The sequence below is a fragment of the Marmota marmota genome, unplaced genomic scaffold (genome assembly GCF_001458135.2).
Source record: "Marmota marmota marmota unplaced genomic scaffold, marMar, whole genome shotgun sequence".
NCBI lineage: Eukaryota > Metazoa > Chordata > Mammalia > Rodentia > Sciuridae > Marmota > Marmota marmota.
In genome coordinates, this window is record NW_026000108.1 from 51522770 (window position 1) to 51544074 (window position 21305).

Genomic DNA, 21305 nt, shown 5'->3' on the forward strand with positions numbered 1-21305 from the left:
CCTATATGAAAAATTTCAAAACTATTCAAAAAAGAGGAAAACAGTATGAACCTCAAACATCCATCACCCAGCTTCAGCAACCACCAATAGATAGTTAATTTTGCGTCACATGTCCCCTTGTCAACAATGGAGTAGATACCTTACATGCCAACATTTTATTAGCCTCTTACAAATCTCTAAATATATTGTAAGTCTCTAAGGAGTAGGTACGCAATACATATTTCCCATCAGTGCAAGTTTAACTAAATAAAACACATCATACCTTATAATAAATATATATAATTCCATAAAAATCAATACAGTAGAAATAAACAATAACTTACCTAACCTTTCCTGAACTTCTTCATCACACACATCAGAATTATTCTTCCCAAACATTAAATAGTTCTTGATCCTGGATGGTCCACTTAAGAAAAAATAAATAAACCATAAAAATCCATGTTTTTATAATACATATATTTAATGTATTTAAGCTTACTTATCATTTTTCTCCTAAAACTGCCATAGCTGTTTTTCATAACCTTTTAAGCTTATCAGCCTATAACAAAATTAAGTTTTGAGGTAACTGGTTACATAGCAATGGGTACCTAATATAAATAAGTAAAACTTATTAATCTTAGAATACATGCATACCTTTCTTCCAAAACTGAAGTTTTACACTTTCCAGAATCCAAATTAGACTCTGTTGGTGTCTTGCAAGTATGGTCACTGGTCTGAGACTTTAAACGAACATTTTGTGCAGTTGTAACACCACATTGATCCTTGGAGCGCTCTGTAGTTCTACAAAAATGAAGTTTAAAACTGTTCATACATCTTCAAAAAATATTTCTACCAGAAACAATATATAGTGGGTATATAAACAATGTAATGTTGGCTGTAACAAATATCAGCTCACCATGTTCAGGCCCTAAGACCTACAACTGGCTCAGGTAAAAAACTGATTCTAGAACCTATCAAGATTTCCAATTCGAAAAATTCCAATGAGAGAACTAGTGCAAACCTGGTCTAACTAGGATGGGAGCAAATGACAGAAGGACATGAGAAGATATTACCTATAGGTAGCTTATAATGTATATTCTAGAATTAGTCTAATATCAGTTTACTGGAGAAACCATAAGCAACTTAAGTAATTTTCTTTGATACACTAGGTCAGCAGTAGGGTCCTCAGAGGGACAAAGCTCATGTCATTGGTAGCTTCCAGCTGATCAATTTACCCCAAATATATGCAAACAACTCTATTCCTTTTGAAATTTTATTTCTGGAGTCCTACCATCAGAGTCAAAAAAAATAAATGCAACTGTAAGAGAATACTATGAACAACTATATACCAACAAGAACTTTGATGAAACCAAATCTAGCAAGATTTCTTTAAAAAAAATAATCTGAAGAAATTAATTTCTTTAAAATTTTAATCTTTAAAAAATAATCTGAAGAAATTAAACTTGGGAATATATATGGGATCGTTTTTTATATACACTAATGACATACTCAAAATATATTTTAGGCCATTCTAATCATTTATTTCCCCCAATTAACCGCCAGTGCCTTGCTGTTTCTTTCTTTCCTTTATTTTTTAATACTTTTTTTTTTTTTAATGTGGTGCTGAGGATCGAACCCAGCGCCTCACACATGCTAGGCAAATGCTCTACCTCTGAGCCACAACCCTAGCCCCACCTTGCTGTTTCTAATACTGTATGCATTAAATATTCGTTGAATGCATGCTACAGCAAAAAGCAAGAATTTATAAAAACAGAATTAGCTCAACAGAATTTATTAAAAATCATTTAGTACTTAGTAGGTACTCCAAAAATGTTAACTATTATATTAAAAGGAAAATTACTGACATGTTTCAAACTGACATCACATTCATCTCACTTTAAAAGGTAAAAAAACAAAACAAAACAAAAACTATGTACTTCAAAGTGATTAAGACAATAATTTTATTGTGCATCTTTTGTCATTATTTTTAAAAAATTAGCAACTCAGGCAAAAATAATAATTCATTAGATCTAACATTCACAATCCTATGTGCTATTATTATTACCTATATTAATATGAGGAAACAAGATCAGATTACTACTTTGCTCTGCTAAAGGCAGAGCCTAGATTTAATACCAGATCTGTCAGAGTATGGAGTCCTTTAGGTTGATACGCTCTTTCTATAAATGGTTAAATAACATAGACAAAATATTAAATGTGGAACAATAACTATATTGTAAACATAACAGACATTACCCAGAACAATCAAGACTTTTCTTCGCAGCCAGGTCAGCTTTGTCACTTTCTGATGGCTCATTCTGGGAACAACTGGGAAGTTTTTCATGGTTGCTAATAAACTCAGAACCTTTAACATTTAAAAATTTCTGTACTCTTGAGCTGCCTTGCATAGCTGTCTTCTGCTTTTTTAATGGAATGGCTTTTTTCCCAGTATTCCTAGATGGCTGATTTGTTTTCTTAGCAGATTTTTGTCTAGGGTTGTGATACACTGATAATTCATTTTTTATTGAAGAATTGCTATGAACAGGACCTGAAAGATTCAATGAAAATTTAAAGTTATCGTGTTTGTCCAGATGATGTGGCTCACTAAAATGCCAATGTCATTCATATTTATATATAAACACATACACACAGACTAGTCTCAGGGTAAATTTGTTTCCACATTAAATTCTTTAAAAATTCTTTTTTTTTTTAAATTTTTTTATTAGTTGCTCAAAACATTACAATGATCTTGACATATCATACATTTGATTCAAGTGGGGTATGAATTCTTTTTTTTCCACGTGTACAGCTTGCAGTATCACATTGGTTTTACGGCCACTTTTATACGTACAGCCATATTAGTGTCTATTGTATTCTGCTACCCTTCCTATTCCCCCCTTTAAAAATTATTTAAATTCAATTTAGAAAGACATGCACCAGATCCTTTAAATGCATCACAAGCTTACCAAAAAACCTTCTCACTGTATTTACCTAGTACTCTCTGATAATCCTTAAGATTCTGGTATTTCCCAAGGTTCCACCTGTAACTTTTTACTCTATATACTTTCTTTGGGGGACCTATCTATCCATAGCTTGAATTGATACCTATATGATGACATGAATAATATACATCTACCACTCATCCTTAAATCTTTTTCTCATTTTATTCCTATATTTATGATAAGTATAACTATCCAGATGCCTAAATAAAAAATCAGAGTCATCTTGCCCTTACCCACAATCAATCCCTAAAACCCATCAGTCCTACCCCTTTTTATTTTTTTTTCCATTTTTTAAAAATCAGTGCATTATAGTTATACATAATGATGGGATGTGTTGTTACAAGTGCCACTCCATAGTTCTCAAATGTGCTTCTTTCATGCTGTCCTGCCTGTCATTAGCAGAGCCCTTGCCCTTTCATTTCTAGATTAATAAAGCAGCTCTTTAACAGTTTTTCCCTTTTGTACCCTTGTTATTCAACCCAATCTTTATATTGATTTAAAATTATCTTTGGAAAACATAAATAGGATTGTTATAACCCTGTTTAAAATCCTTTAGTAAGAGGCTGTGCATGGTGGCACACACCTATAGCCTCAGCCTCTCAAGAGGATCACTTAAGCTCATGAGTTGTAGACCAGTCTATGCAACAAAGGGACAACCTGTCTCAAAGAAACAAAATGTAAAATCTTACAGTGAGTATCTACAGCTTCAGGATTAAGTCTAAATACTTTAACATCAATTTATTTCTACATCTAGATTGTTTACTTCATAACCTACAACTCTCAACCATGTCCTTTCAAACAAATAAAACCAGCAGTACAGAAATATCTGTAGTTTCTCTAAAGTATTTGTTCTTAAAATGTGGTCTTTATATCATAAGATCAGCATCATCTGGGAATTTGTCTGAAATGCAAATTCTCATGCTCTAGCTTCAATCAACACAAACCAACTTGCAAAACAGGGCCCAGAAATGTTTTAATAAGCCTTTTAGATTATTCTGAGACACACTAAACAAACAAACAAAAAAGTCAACCCCTCAGCTCCAGATCCCTGCACGAGCTATGTCTGTTCAAAAATGACATCGTTCCTTCTCACACCATCCAACTAGCTGACTTCTAATTCATTCTTCAGGAAGCTTTCACTAATTCCCAAGTCTTAGTATAACTATCTCTTAATCATTTGATAATATTTATTACATATCTGACTGTTTACTTATCTCTATCCCTCTCCTCCAGCAGACTGATAATTCCTGGAGATCAAGGAATTGACTATATTTTACCTACTTTTGTACTCCTAATGTATACCAATGGGGTACACTATCATAAAGAAATACTGTACTCAGGCAGAAAATTAAAGAAGGTAACCACTTTGGGGTCATGCAAGTAAGAGCTTGAACTGACGTAACTCTGAGGCCAAGTGTCTCCATAAGTTTTCTACGATAATGTCTCATTTGTATTACCAATAATTCAATAGAAGTTCTTATGAGTCAATAATTCATAGTAACAAGTCTTCACAGATGTTGTACCTTATCTGTACTATTCTCGCACTTATTGATCTAAATATATCCTGAATATACTATTTTGATATCTAATAACACCTCAAAATTAACATACGAAAACCTGAAATCTTAAAATCCTTTGAAATTTTTTTTCTCTCATTCCTTTCCTCATCTCAGTAAACAGTAGCTATTTCTCTCACTCTAATCCATTTATATTTCCTTAGTGTTATCTTCACAAAATATCCTGAATCTAACAATTCCCATCTCCTCCCTTCACCATCCTCCTAAAACTAGTCACACCAGGTTTCCATTTTTGCTTAGTCCTGGTTTCCTCTCTCCTGAGCAGTAAAAATGATCCTTTTAAAAGATGAGTCAACTGTGTCACTTTATTTTTTTATTTTTATTCCCCACCCACTTTTATTTTTTTTCACATGTGAATTTTATTTTATTTTTTTTGACATATCATATTTCATACATTTGATTCAAGCAGATTATGAACTCCCATTTTTACCCCATATACATATTGCAGATTCACATTGGTTACACATCCACTTTATTTTTTAAATCTTCAAGTAGTTTCTCGATATATTTTATCTAACCTCTCTATCATGGCCTGACTGTCCAAATTTATCTTCCCTAGCTCATTCAGCTCCAGCCACACTCGCTCTCTTAATTTTCCTGAGACATGGCAAGTATGCCCCACCAGGAATTACAATTACTGTTCCCTTGATTTGATATACTCTACATCTAGTTATTTGTATGGCTCCCTCCCTCTACTCATATATGGGCTCTGAAAGATCATAATAGCCTCTTATACTACCATTATAAACTAGTATCACACTCCATCCTTTTGTTCACTTCCATTCCTATAACCTCCTTTCCATGTCCATACATTATCTGCTTTGTTTGTCCTTCTCATCTATCAGTGTATGAAATACTTATCTGTATTGTCCCTCTAGAATGTAAACTACATGAGCAAGGGACTTTGTTCATGGCTTTGTTTTTCCACAGCTATTTCCCTACACCTAGGAATTTCTTTTTTTTTTTTTTTAAATATTTATTTTTTAGTTTTCAGCAGACACAACATCTTTGTTTGTATGTGGTACTGAGGATCGAACACGGGCCGCACGCATGCCAGGTGAGCGCGCTACCGCTTGAGCCACATCCCCAGCCCATTTTTATCTATCTATCTATCTATCTATTTATTTATTTATTTTTTTACCTAGGAATTTCTGCATAATTGATTTAAACAAAATGTCTATCGATGACCCAATTAAATTATGTCCTCAAGATTTTTTTCTATATAATAGTATAAATCAAACAAAAAACCCCTTACACAGTAATTTTTTAGTACCTCTTAATGAATATAATTTAAATAAAAATACTTACTTTCATCTGATTTTACCACCCACCAATCAGATGGACGCCTGGAAATCCTATGACTTCTCGTGACAGCAATAGTCACTTCTTCGGATACAAGTTTATTCTTCTTGGACTCACTTGAAAAATGCTTCTTTCTAGATTCTTCCTTATTGTTTTTGGTGCCTCTATTTATTTTCTTATCTCCTAAAATCAAAAAAAAAAAAATAGAACTTACTAAATTGAGCCTATAGACTTCATCTCAAGTTTTTAAAATTTACATGTTTTTAAGATTTCTAACTTTCTGATTAAATGCAAGCTTTCATATGGCTTGATAATTCTGATATACTACTAAACTAAAATATAAATTAGCTTACAAAAGGAAAAAAAATATATTGTTCCTTCTTACCACTTACCAAGTTAAAATAGGTAACTACTGTTTTTCATTTTGAAATAATTAATGATTTTTTACAATCTATTTTTTGGAAGATTTTAAATTATAAACCTTGAAAATAAATTATTTTGGACTATTCAGATTGGCCAAATTTATGCATAGTTAAAACTGCATGTGTCATTTAATCTGTAGTCAGATACAGGATGACAGAAGAGGCAAGAAAAATTCAAAACATAACAAGTCTGGCATTGCTGGTTTTGATGATGGAGGAGGATCATGAGCCAAGGAATATACGTGTCAAGAAGAAAAGGCAAGGGAACAGATATTCTTGCAAAGTCACCAGAAGGAAATACAGTTCCACCAACACATTGGTTTTAGCCCAGTGAAACTTCTGACCTATAGTACTATAAGTTATTAAATATGTGTTGTTTTAAGATACTAAGTGTATGGTAATTTTTTAAAACAGAAAATTCACAATAACTAAACTATGGAACCCTTCAACAGATGAAAGGATAAAGAAAATGTAGTACATATCACAATGGAATATTTCTCAGCCATAAAAAAGAATGAAGGGGAGGTTCACTGGATTGGACAGGAAGAATGGGGGGGGGGGGCGGTGGAGAAAATTACAACTGGTATAGTGATTAAACAGAACATCATATTCACAGAACAATCTAGACAGGACAATGTGTTAAAGTGTATAGGTACTCAATAAATGTATAATATTTCAACTACAGGAACCATTCTTCAAGTATACATCCTTCATTTATTGTCTTAACTCTTAAGAAATCATGGATTGATCAAAATTCTCTACTTTAAAATTTTGTAAAATCATATTCTGCTTAAGGGAATAGTTAAGATAAAAACTTTCTTATAATATCACCGTTAGATTAGTCAGATTCTTAAAATGGCCAACAAATTATTAGAAACTAAAGGAAATTTAAAAAATAAAGAACAAATATGATAAAAAGAATATAGGACATGGCCAACATTTACAAAAGGGGTCCTCAAAATAGAAAAGGTAGTTTTTTCCACCTCTACTTCAAGCAGAATAAAGAAAGGCAAACAGACAAAACTTGTAAACTACTACTTTGGGTAATATACAGTCTATCTTACAGAGTATACCAAAAGAGCACAAAAATTAAATAATTCATTGATAACCTTATTAAACTGGATTTTTTTTAACAAAAATAACCTTTTTTTTGAGAGAGAGATAATTTTTTTAATATTTATTTTTTAGTTTTCGGCGGACACAATATCTTTGTTTGTATGTGGTGCTGAGGATTGAACCCGGCCGCACGCATGCCAGGTGAGCGCACTACCGATTGAGCCACATCCCCAGCCCAAAAAATAACCTTTAATATTATATTCTAATATACTCTTTCTCACCTCTGTATTTGCAATATCATGTAGTCATCTAGAATTTTCAGGTACATACACAATTCTGGTTAGTCAACAGCATTTTCTGGTTAGCTATTTTTTCCACTGAGCATTGAAAATATCTTCACATTTTAAAAAATTTCTTAGCAGAACTAAAAAAATAGGAGCTGTATGGTAGGACAGATCCTGGACAAGATTTATTTTAATCTTTTTTCAGTGTTACTTCCTCCTTTACAAGATTGTCAAGAAGGATTAAATTACATTATATACGTTTATAAAGGTGCCCAATAAATTTGCTAGTGTTTTTTCTTCCATTAACTGTTCTTAAGAGAATTCAATTCTATGACCCCTTTTCTATTAACTGAAAGTGTTACAAAGAACATAAACTGAGGGGCTGGAGTTGTGGCTCTGTGGTAAAGCGCTTGCCTAGCATGTGAGGCACTGGGTTCAATTCTCAGCACTGCATATAAATAAAGTAAAGGTCCACTGACAACTAAAAAAATATTTTTAAAAAATGCCCTTGATTTCATTATCCTCTATTAAAAAAATAAAAAAGAAGAAGAAGACTATAAACTGACCTTTTCTTCATGACTAAATGTAACTACAAATCCCAATCACTAAACAATGATGATATATTAAGGAGAGCAGCCACACTCTCAGGATAGGACAATTCCAGTTTATACTTATTGTCCTGACATTCTCATTCATAAAAGTAGCCTCATTAGGATGATAAATTATAGGACCACCTAAGATACAAATATCTACTGTGATCTTGGTTAGATAATTGTTTTTTGTGCCTCCAAGTTCATTTTGTACATGTAAGTACATTTATCTGTTGGTCTACAGACCCCACTAAAATGATACTGTTAACAGTAGAAATTATGTTTCAGTAATCTTTTTGATTTTCATACCAAAACTGTCTGGCACTTAATAACATATAAATTAGTGAATGATAGAAGAGCATGTATGTAGCTATACTGATATACAGTGGGTATATTGGGTATAATAGGTTTTACCCCATTTATATTTTAATACTCTTAAGAATTTGATTCTGTTTCACTTGTGTTTTAAAAACTAATCTTTGCCTTTTATTCTTCCCTCTATATGTGATGGGATCTTAGAAACTAAACAAAAATTAAAGTTGAAATTAAATTATACATAACATAAACTGATTCTAAAAATGAACCTATAGAATTTTGAAACTCTCTGTAGATTTAGATTTACTTTGCCTACTTCCCAAAGCTACACAGGGATGTTAAAAATGTAAATTATAAAATAATATTCAGTTAATATTCAATGTAAATACTTACCCACAGGTAGTGTAGGTGTTTTGAATATATTATCATTTCTCGTCCCTTCACAATCTTCTCCATTTCTGTCTAAATTTTTTTGCAACTTGTCTTGAGCAGAGTGTGACATATTTACATTTTTATCTTTAGACTGTTCCAGATCAAGCTGTTTTTTAACTACGTTGGCCTTAAATTTTCTTCTCTGATTTTGTTTTATTGGCGTTTTGTTTTCAGATGGTTTTTTGGCATTTTCAGAAGAGATTTCATATTTTGTAGATCTATCAATATTTTCCAATTCATCTGTCAAAGAAGAACTTGTATTCACTTTTTTTTCATCACAGGGTTGAAATTTCTGTTCTGGGTGAGCTTTATGCAAATGCTGGTCACTTCTCAAAGTGTTAAGTAATACACTGCGATGTTTTTCTCTTGCCTTCTTACCTTGAAGGACTGCAGTGCTCTCAGCAGGGGATATTGTGGGTTGTTTCAGAGATCCACCCTTTCTTGGTATTGTAATCCAGGATCCACTGGCAAAACTTCTATCTGACTCATCAATTACAAATTCATCTTCTAACAACTTCATATCATTTGGAGGAGATGAATGAGGTGGAGCAGTCACTATATGCTTAACAATGGGACTAAAACAGGATTATTATTTTAACAGCTTAAAAAAATGAAGTTTTATCTTTGTTTACTGAAGAAAATTATATAAGAAATAAAATCTACATATCTGTTAAAAGAGCAGTTCATACTTCTCAATTTTCCCTTAATTTTATAAATCCTTCCTTTTAAATGATCACTCTCATTTATGTCACTAACAGGATCATAAAAATTTAGAGATGGCAACTAATTTGATGCCCCCCAATATAAACTAAAAAGTGAAACCCAGATGAGAAATCATAACCCAGAAACATTAACTTATAATCCAAAATGGATGATAGTGTGTGTATACATAAACACACACACACACACACACACACACACAGAAACACACATAATATTTTATTAAATTATAAGTTAAACAGATGCCTTTTGGGGTCTGAATTTCTTCATATTGACAGTATTATTTCTGAGAAACCTCCAAATCTATTATTTTAATTGAACTCTACTAAATTACAAGGGACTAATTTCTTCTAATTTTTTCATATCCCAAAGGACTTCATACATAGAACCACCAAATATAATGTAAAAATTCATTCCAAGTTTGAATATTTCACACATGTTCACATACATTTCAATACTATAATCATAATTGGATGATATTTAAAGGTAGCATAAGCACAAATGGAATCTAATCATGTTTGCATATTCTAGCCCTCTTTTTCCACATCCCAACCTAACTTATTATATTATATAAATATTGTCATAATTTCCCACATTTAGTGCTATAAAGGGATAACAAAACAATTTGAAAATTGTTAACTACAATCCCAATCTAACATTAAGTACAATCTACAATCTAATATTAACTCTAATACAATCTAATTATTCAAAGGATAGTAAGTTGATGGATTCATCTTACATTTCCCTGCTTTTATGGTAACAGACTTGAGTAAACCACAGGCTTTAATGAGATATGCAAAATCAAAACTTAGGATAAATTTCAAAACTCCAAAGCTGGCATATACACTCCTGGTTTCCGCCTTTTTCAATTGGATAAGGATGCTTCCTTAATGTTTAGTCAAAGCAGAAGCAAAGGTAGAATAGAAAAAAAAAGATTACCTTTCTTTCCCTTTTTATTAGAGGATTCTAAGATAAAATTCCTTCTCTACTCTTCTAATCTCATACTCCTAATAAATCTTATAAAACAAAGAATGTTAATACACTGTCTGCTGGTAGTAAAGTTTTACAGATTTATGTAATTAGAAAACTGTGTAAAAACTAACACAGTAGTACATGTACACAATGCAATGTCACTCAGCCACAAAGAAAATTACGTTATGGCATCTGCCAGTACATGGATGGAACTGGAGACTATCATGATAAGTGAAGTAAGCCAATCCCAAAACCTGAAGGCCAAATGTTCTCTCTAATATGCAGATGATGACTCACAATGGGGGTGTGGGGGGAGTACCAGATTGGACAGGGAGGAGTGAGTGAAGAGAAGGGAGGGGGATGGAGATGGGAAAGACAGTAGAATGAATGGGACATAATTTTCCTAAGCTAATATATGAATACACCACTAGTGTAACTCTACATCATGTACAATCACAAAAATGGGAAGTATCATGGTTTAGATGTGAGGTGTCCCCCAAAGGTTCATGTGTGAGACAATGTAAGAAGGTTCAGGAGAAATGACTGGGTTGTGACTCTTAACCCAATCAGTGAATTAATCGCCCAACAGGGATTAATTGAGTGGTGACTGAAATAGAAGGGAAGATGTGAGGATTGGGGGCATGGGTTTGGGGTATATGTTTGTATCTGGCAAGTGGAGATCTCTCTCTCTTTCTGTTTCCTGACCATCATGTGAGTTGCTTCCCTCTGCCACACTCTTCCACCATGATGTCCTGCCTCACCCAGCTTTGAGGAATGGAGCAGGACTTCTATGGACTAAGACCTCTGAAAACATGAGCCCTGAGATAAACTTTTTCTCCTCTACACTTGTTCTGGTTGGGTCTTTTAGTCACAGTGGTGAAAAAGCTTACTATAACAGGAAGTTACACTCCATGTATGTATGATATGTCAAAATACATTCTACTGTCATGTATAACTAAAAAGAACAAAAAAAATTAAAAAAAGAAAATCGCATTTATGTTAGCAACAAATTAAAAATATATATATATATATATATGAAACACGAATAAAAGACCACAATGACTGAATGCCCAATGGATATATTGTTTTTCCTACTTTTAAGTAAATAATCAAACTGTTACAAATAAATACAATTAGATTTATTTGTAACATCTATTAGTTTTTGTATATAAAGAGGTAAAGCTAAGAATTTTTAAATGAAGTCTTTCCAACTAGCCGATTAAGAACTGCCAAATTTGTTCCCCTTCTACTTCAAGGGATTTCCATCTAGTCAGTTATTCAAACCAAAGATACCCTTAGGAAACAACTTTGACACTATTAAAGTTCAGAATAGGCCACGATTACTTCTGACTAAGTGAGAAAGAATAGGCCACAATTACTTCTGACTAAGTGAGAAAGACTTTGCGGCCTTTGAGCTGCAAGAAGTTGGTCATGAGGAAATGCAAGAAACACAAACAGAAGGAAGACCATAAGTAAAAGCAGTGATACTAGAAAGCACAGGAAATAATGACTTGCTACATTTGGCTCTAGCAAGTAAACTACCTTTATTTACTAGTTTATCAAAAAGGACATTAAAAAACACACAATTACCCTTTCAAACGCTATAACTAACCCCAAGTGTAACATATTTGTCTCAATTGGTGGGGAACACATGCATATAAGTGATTGTGTGTGTGTGTGTGTGTGTGTGTGTGTGTGTAACTGGGAAATTAATTATGGGAACAGAGACTGAACAAAATGGGAATTTCATTTATTGATTCAACATGTTTTTATAAAAAACATCCTAATATGTTGATAAGTACTCTAATAGACTGAACAGAAAATATAAAAGAACTCTAAACTCCTGGAATGGGAGACTTAAATCTTAACTAAAAATACATACCTAAAATTGTAAAACTATAATATGAAGCAAGCAACTATCTAAACAAAACAAAACAATAAAGTAAAACTTTAAAAATGTAGAAGTCTAGTATAGACCTTAAAAAGAAACAGCAATTAGCAGATGAAAAAGGAAAAAGCTATGGCAAAGCAAATACATATGCAAATATATAAGACCAAGAAGATAAAAACAGATAATTAGGGAGGGTGAAATACCAGCTGAAATTTGTTCTATGGACCAATACTTCTCAATCCTGACTGACATTATTTATATAAATGTGAAGCCAGGGTTAAAATCACTACACACATATTTCAAAACCAAGGAAGGTCTTTGATCCATTTTTCCCCATTGTCCCAGATGTGGAATACCTATGAAGACTTAAATATAGTATACAGTATATAATGCAATGATATAACATTATTATACAATAATAATGTTAATAATAATATTAACATTAATGTAGCAATATAAGCTCTAGATTATGATTTCCAAACCCTTTTAATGCACCTGTGTCAATTTCATTGAAATATCTGAAGAATTTAAAAGTTGGGACTTAGTGGGTTAAATAGAAATGAACACATTAAATTTATTTTAGGACTATCATTTTACTGACACAGAAGAAATAGAAAAAAGATTTAAAACCTGAAATAGTGAAATACAAGTAGTCTTATATAATTCTATTTATAAAGACTGTCTTCATTTTTTGATATCACAAACCAGAAAGAAATGATGAGCCAGAGCAATGAGAACTGAATAAACTCATTTTTTTTTTCATATCTAATTTAGTGTCTATTAAAGAATGGTTTGGGGAGTGATTCACTGGTTTAAAAAATGAAAAAATTGGTGCTGGGATTGTGGCTCAGCGGTAGAGCCCTTGCCTAGCATTTGTGAGGTCCTGGGTTCAATCCTTAGCACCACATAAAAATAAATAAAATAAAGATACTGTGTCCAACTACAACTAAAAAATACATTTTTTAAAAAATGAAAAAATTACCTCTATAGAGCAGGCAAAATTTCAATAAAAATTTGCATTAATTAGCAACCTGGGTGGCTAAGGCAGGAGAATCCTGAGTTTGGGGCCAGTCTAAGCAATGTAACAAGACCCCATCTCAAAAAATAAAAATAAAATTTTAACCAATTAAATGATTTATTTCTAGATAAATGAACAGTAGGAATTTGAAGATATGGTTCATAGAATAGAAAAGGAAAAAAAAAATGTCTCAAAGGACAGTTTCTTAATAACTCACCTGAATTCACTTTTTCTTTTTACAGTTTCTAAAAACAATGTTGAAAAGCTCTTTTTAGTTTGTGGTTGAATTTCATGTTCCAAATCCTGTACACTTTTCTGAAATGTTTCTGATGGCTTCCTTTCTTGTTGTCCTTCTGGTATTTTATTCTCTACTTCTGATACTTTATTCTCTATTTCTACTTTTTTTAAAATAAAATCTTCAAAGTTTAACCTAAAAGGGCAAGAGAAAAACAAGCTAAGTGCACCCATAAACTCTGTTATTTGAGTCTTACTGAACTTACAGTATTGGTACAGACCACTTACGAAATTTTGCACTGAGCCTTACAATGGTTAAATTATTAACCAAGAAAATGTGTAGCTTAGAACACTGGTTCTCAGAGTACTGTGACAGACTACACTTTAAATAGTAAAGTCTTAGAATATTCAGACAAAAATATTAAGACTTAACTCCTTAGCTCCAGGAAACACATAAGACAGATCAGATATTAGATTCATTGTAAAAGCCTACAATAACAAAGGATCTTAAACAACCTACTTTTCTTCCTAAAGGTCAAAGGGACTCCAAGAAATGGAACTAGATTTACAACAATTCATCTACAATAACATATACTCTTTCCTAGCCCAGAAATGACCTAATATGTACCTACATTTGCAATTTTAAATAATATAGTAGGGATAGGTTGTTCTTTAGGAACTTATAGAAAACTTACACCAGAACAATAATTTTCCGGAGACTATAAAAAGTTTTACTTCCTCACTTCTCTCAAGTAAACTTTTAAGGTCTTCTTTATCAATCATAAAATGAAGATATAGAAAGAGATATTGTTTTTCTCATGACATGTTAAAACCCATTAATAATCACTGCAAAACTACATGGAAGACTGAATTACCACTATTTAATAGTAAAATACTATTTACAAATAGTAAAATTTTTAAAGCATGATTACTACTATTTAAATAAAGATTACCTTTTTTTGGTTTTAAGAGAAATCTCTGTACTTGAAGACAGCATATTTAACGAATTTCCAAAAGTATAAGTCTCTCTCTTTTGAGCAAGAGATGAACTAGTATTTTGTGATACAGACGTTTTTGCATCCAAAAGAACAGCAGGTGAGCCAACAGATAAGTAAAATTCTTCCTCAGCTTCACTAGGATGGTCACTTGGTTTTTTACTTGACATTTTTTTCAAGTCGGGTGTATTTCTAGAAACAATATCAGTTGCCAGGATTTTCTGAAGAACTTCATGGCCCTGTACTAGAAGAAAATTATACAAGGATTCTTGTTCATTAAAATAGTATTAGAATTAATGGTGCAATATTTTAATTAGAAGTTTTCAGAAGACTGTTTTCAGAACATATTCATAATCAAAGACATGATTAAAATACAAAAATACTTTAAAAGTTCTAATTATCAATTAATGAACTAAACTTGTTATCTAAAGCTCTGAAAAGACAGAAATACTCAAAGAAAATTCACAAGTTTATTGATAACATCTCAAAATATGAAAAATCTATGAAAATCTAAAATAATAAAGTAACCTAGAGTAATCACAAAGATTCTTCTATCTTTAGCTAAAAGCTAGTAAGCAAGGACAATTAAAGAGCATACACACACACACACACACACACACGATACACAGTTTGTATAAAGCAATTCATATTTATGTGTGTACATATGAAGATGGTGCCTATGTATATATCTATTAATCTATATATACATATACATGAATTTACAAACACATATGTATATTCTTCCTTAACCCTCAATCTTCAAAAATCAAGGAAAAAAAATGGCTGGGTAGCATTCATAATAATTCATACCATAAAAAACAAAGCCTAAAAACTTAAAGTACAACCAAAAAGGGCTGTTGGGGAGCTGGGGATGTGGCTCAAGCGGTAGCGCGCTCGCCTGGCATGCGTGCGGCCCAGGTTCGATCCTCAGCACCACATACAAACAAAGATGTTGTGTCCGCCGAAAACTAAAAAAAATAAATATTAAAATTCTCTCTCTCTCTCTCTCTTTAAAAAAAAAAAAAAAAAAAGGGCTTTTGGTTCTGGAATGAGATAGCATTTACTTGTTTCTCCCTGTAAGTATCCTAAATTCATTAGAAACTCTCCGTCAATCAACAATAATAGGACTCTCAAAGCTGGGAGAAAGAAGGCAGACTCAACTAGCAATCTCAAGACTTAAACCATTAAGGCCCAAGCTTTCAATTCTGTGAATATTTCAACAAAATTGACATAGGTGCATTAAAATAGGTTGGAAATCATAATCTAGAGACTACATACATAATTATATTAATTAATAATATTAATACAACATAATCATATAATTATTCTCATCATGGAATTATATATTTACTATTACATATTAAAGTCTTTATAGGTGTTCCAGATCTGAGAAGATAGGACAAAACAGGTTAAAGAACAACAGACAATGCAGTAAGTCTTTTTGTTTTCCTGTTTATCTGTCACACACTTCTGGACTGGGCCATGATGAGGCATGCAACCCAGATCAACAGTAGGCAAAAGGGGAAAGAGGAAATTCACATTCTCTGAATAAGGAAAACACAACAGAGACTAGTGGGAAATCTCAACCCTCTACAACATAGTCCAAGGGGTACTCCATTCTGTTTACTGTGGCACAGCAACAAAGCCATGGACTGTGCTATAGAACAACAGTAGAGAAGGAAAGCCCCTATCAATTTAGGTCTCATTCCAACAATCAGTGGTGACAAGAAGTATGACCCATAAACACTGCAGAACAGTGAAACTTCTGTTATTTCTATCCCCTACTTCACATTCTAAGTTAATATTTGAATGTGTACCACACTTCACAGCCAAGGCAGTTAGACAGTTTAATCTGAGGGAAGAACAACATTTAAGAAAGATTTAAGAAAGTCTAGCATACCCCATATAAGGAGACCCAAGCCTAGCAGTTTCTGACTGCAATCGACCATGAATAACAGGACATCAGGAGGCTCAAGAAAGTACTTTACACCCACCCCAGAGACATTTTAAACCCATGAACATGAATTGAACTAGAATTCTAAAATCATCAGAAAATGAAGCAGAACAAAATACCACTGCTAGGAATAAAGACCACACAAGTAAGGAAAAACCTACACATTAAAACAAAACAAGTCAACTATGTGTTGTAACAACAGACTTAAATGTGATCAAAAATTTACTAACCTAAAAACCCAAATATCCAAAATACAATAAAAATGAATCATTAACATATAAAAAAGAACAGAATAAAACATAATCTGAACAAGAAAATAAATGGATGAGATCTATTAGATGTTGGAATCATTTAACGATATTTAAAAGTAGATACCATAAAATGTTTTAACAATTACAACGCTCCTGAAATAAAAGACAGAAACTCCAGAGTTATCAAAAAAAACTAGCTTTTTGAAAATTAGCCCTTTTTATAGATGAACATAACTATCGAAATGTTTTAATTTAAAGCTCTCTAATGACAATAATGTTGAACAAATCAAAACCACAATAAGAGACTACTATGCACCATTAGGACAGTTATTAAACAAAAACAACAAAACAGAAAATAACTATTAGTGATAATGTGAAGAAATTAGAACCCATAATCACTGCCTGTAGAAATATAAAATGATACCAAGAAAATACAATAGATTTTTTAAAAATTAAAAATAGCCAGGCATGGAAGTACACACCTATAATTCCTGATACTGGGGAGGCTCAGACAGGAGGAGTGCAACCTTAACTATTTAGTAAGACCTTGTCTAAAAGTTTAAAAATTTTAAAAACTGGGAATGTAAACCAGGGGTAAGACACCCTATGTTCTATTCCCAGTACTGCAAAACAAATTTTTTAAAAAATAAGTAAAAATAAAAATAGATTTGATAATAGTATGAAAGTTGAAAAAGTTTTTCTAGTTATTAGGTCTGCATAGTAAATAACTCTATATAACATGGTCACATAAAATCACCACTTAGGTTCATGGAGCCTATGGGCCACAAATCTGGCAGGCCCAATAAGTATACCTTATCTCTGCTCCCACAGGGCCTAGAATCATGCTCCTAAGTCTGGGGCCAGGAATCATCTGAAAACTTGCTTAAATGTCTGATACCTGATTCTGGCTAGAGGCTGGGTGCCTATTTCTTACCATATGGACTTTCATCCACAAAGGACAAATGTGAAAAGAGAAAAGAGAGAGAGAAATAGGGATTTTGATATCTCCAACAAGCCAAAGACAGTCATACAGCTTTTGATAACCTAATCTTGGAAGTTGATAATATTACATATTCCATATTCAATACAGGATATATAGAAACAATCTCATTGAAGTGGGCTGGGGAAAATGATGCTGACCTGTTGGGAGCTACCACACAGAAGTGAGCACAGACCCTTAGCCTTCAGCGACAGAGACTGGTTTCTGCTGCGCGCTGAAACAGGTGGATCTCACCTCCTCTCAGCAGGGGAATGATGCTCTGGGAGTGGGCATCACCCAATGAAACTGGACTACACCCCGCTGAAACCCAATCTCTATTCTCATTTGGGTTGAATGTCTTTCTCCCCAATTAAATAGAGGATTTTCAGGTGGCTCGCTCTCTCTTTTTTCAATGGACCCTTAAAGTCAAGAGACATCCCTGATTCCTGCAAGCAAAAGATATTTCTGTGTGTTGCTTGCTTCTTTCGTCATTTTCTTAAGTTATTGGTGCAGCCAGCTCTTGTGAACCCAGCTCAGGTCGCCATCCCGGGTAGACGGCAATACTGACCAAAGCAAATTTAGAAATGAGTGCAATCTACAAGACCAAAGGCAGTGACTACATAAGTTCTATAGTTTGGTTGATTAAAATGATTTCCATAGGGTGTGAGTCAACAATTATGATATGGTTATATATGTAAAAGAAATTTAAAAACTAAATGAATGAATGGTAAATGATGTATGCCAGGCTTTTCACTCATGGAATGGGTACTTACAAACATGGGAATATACAGAATAATCCACACAACAATTCATTCAAGTTGGAGACATCAGTATAGACTCAGATTCAGTTTTTTAAAAAAAAAATCAGTTTAAAAAAAAATATTCTTCCTTGAAGCAATGGATATCTCTACAATCTCTACAATAGAGTCAGCAAATACTTAAGATAAATCTGGAGCATCTTGTAGCTCCAGAAAATAATAATGTACTCAAAAACAACAACAAAAATGGGGTATAGCAAAGGTACACACAAGCTAATGAAAGAGTATATAATGGCCAAAGCTATCGCAATTTGTGTAACAAAATTAATAAATGCTATTGGACTATAAATCAAAGTATAAAATAAAGTTCTTACCTCAAAAAGTAGAAAAAAAGAGCAAGACAAACACAAGCCAAGCAAAGGAACAGAAAAACAGTAGAAGCCAATGAAACTGACAACAGGAAAACTATACAAAAAATTAATGAAATAAAAAGATAGTTCTTTGGAAAAAATTAATAAAATTGATAAACCTCTATCAAAATTGACAAAGATTAAAAAAAAAAAGGAATCAACATCTGGAAGAAAACAGGGTATATCACAACAGATCCTGTAGCCTCTGAAAAGATAATAGGATAATGCCATGAACAACCTTGAGCTCATAAATTAAAATTATAAGAAATTGATGAATTCCTTAAAATCTACAAAAATATAAAAGTTTAGCCAACATGAAATAGATAACCTAAAAAACCCTATAACTATTACAGAATTAAATTTGTAGTTTAGAAGCTCTTAAAAAAGAAATTTCCTCAATCTGGTGATTTCATTGGAGAATATTACAGAAAACATTCAATGAATTAATACCCATTTGACAGTTTCTCTTAGAAAAGGAAATAATTTCCAATTCATTTAAGGCAAGTACTACCTTCTACCCAAACCATACAAACAGCATTTAAAAAATAAAACTATAGATCAACATCTCCAATAAACTTGTATGCAAAAATCTTCAAAAAAATTTCAACAAATCACACCCAACAACAGGTATGTAAAGAGCAGTAATGCACACATGATAACTGACATTCATAGTACAACAAGAGCAAACATTTTCAAGTGTCTACAAATCATTGATGAAGACAGATAACATCCTGTGTCATAAAATAAATTTTCACAAACTTTAAAGAAATAAAGTCATATAGTACAGGCTGTGCCACAAAAGAATCAAGATTAGAAATTAGAAAAAAATAAAAAATTTTCCAAATTCTTAAAAATTAATGCACTTCTAAATAACCAGTATGTTAAGGAAGTCCCAAAGGATATTTAAAAAATATAGAAATAAGTGAAATCAATAGAAAACACCAAAATCTATAGAAATGTGGTTACAGCAGTGCTGAGAAAGAACTTTATACAAAATGCATACATTTGAAGAGGAAAGGTCTCACAAGTCAATACTACACCAAGAACAATAGACATAAAATAACAGATACCTCTCCTAATTCGATGACATAGTCAAATGGCTTTAAAAAACCTAAAATCTAGATTCAGATATTTTAATGTTTGGAATTAATTTTTTAAAAATCTTGGTGTTAGATTAAAAATTTTCTGTATTTAAATAATTAGCCCCTTATTACTAAGTTCTATTCAGAACAGAGCAAAAACTATAATACAGCTAGAATTAACCTTAATAAGAAATTTGGTAAGCTAAAACTAAACAGTGAAGTAGATGAGGAGGCAGGAGACAGACTAACATTTTTTAAAGTTTCTTTTTTTCACTGCAAAATATAAAATAACTAGAATTCGCCACTCTAGCCATCTATAAGCACAAAAATTCTGTGATATTAGCACATTCAGAGCAATATGGAGCTTTTACCATTATCTAGAACTTTTTCATCATCCAATAAAAGCTCTATACCTATGGTAACTCAGCATTACTTTTCACCAACCCCCAGCCAAAGATAAATGGTTTCAAGAGTTAAATTTTATTTCAATTGGAAATAAAATAGGAAAAGGATATGAACAGACATAGACAATTCATTATAATCTGATAAAATCATATTCCAAAAGCCAATAAACTTAAGGAAAAATATTCAAACTCAATGGCAATCATGGAAATGGACACTAAAGTAACAATGAAATTGCTTAACACCAACAGAACTATCAAAATCTTACAAAATATTAGAATAATAGTCTATCAGGTAAAAATTACTCTTACATTGTTGGATTGAAAGAAAATTTTTAACAGTCTCTTCAGAAAGAACATAAAGACACAGACACATACCCACACATGTGCTTAGACATTTTTTTACTTATGAGCACCAACAAAGGCAAGGATGGATTCTCAAAAGTTGGTTACCTTACCAGGATGATGGAGTAATGATAAGATTTTTCTTTTAAATCTTTGACTCTGTTCCCTCAAATGGAGTACTCTTCTAATTTGAAAAATAAAGATAAAGAAAACTTAGCCAGGAAAGGTGGCACAGACCTGTAATCCCAGCAACTCAGGAGGTAAATAAGAGTATAACAACTCCTAGGTTAACCTCAGTAACTTAGTGAGACTATGTCTCAAACTACAAAATAAAAA

General features: G+C 32.4%; 1 protein-coding gene across 1 annotated transcript in view; it reads right to left on the reverse strand.

The window, feature by feature from the left end:
- Nucleotides 1–21305, reverse strand: part of Cenpc (centromere protein C) — a 57180-nt gene that overhangs the window by 19836 nt on the left and 16039 nt on the right. The window contains exons 6-12 of the mRNA XM_048783961.1: nucleotides 14748–15033; nucleotides 13778–13990; nucleotides 8921–9534; nucleotides 5867–6043; nucleotides 2236–2527; nucleotides 634–780; nucleotides 324–406 (exon numbers count right to left, since the gene is read on the reverse strand). Coding sequence (XP_048639918.1) covers nucleotides 324–406; nucleotides 634–780; nucleotides 2236–2527; nucleotides 5867–6043; nucleotides 8921–9534; nucleotides 13778–13990; nucleotides 14748–15033 — 1812 coding nt within the window. The remainder of the gene's footprint in view (nucleotides 1–323; nucleotides 407–633; nucleotides 781–2235; nucleotides 2528–5866; nucleotides 6044–8920; nucleotides 9535–13777; nucleotides 13991–14747; nucleotides 15034–21305) is intronic.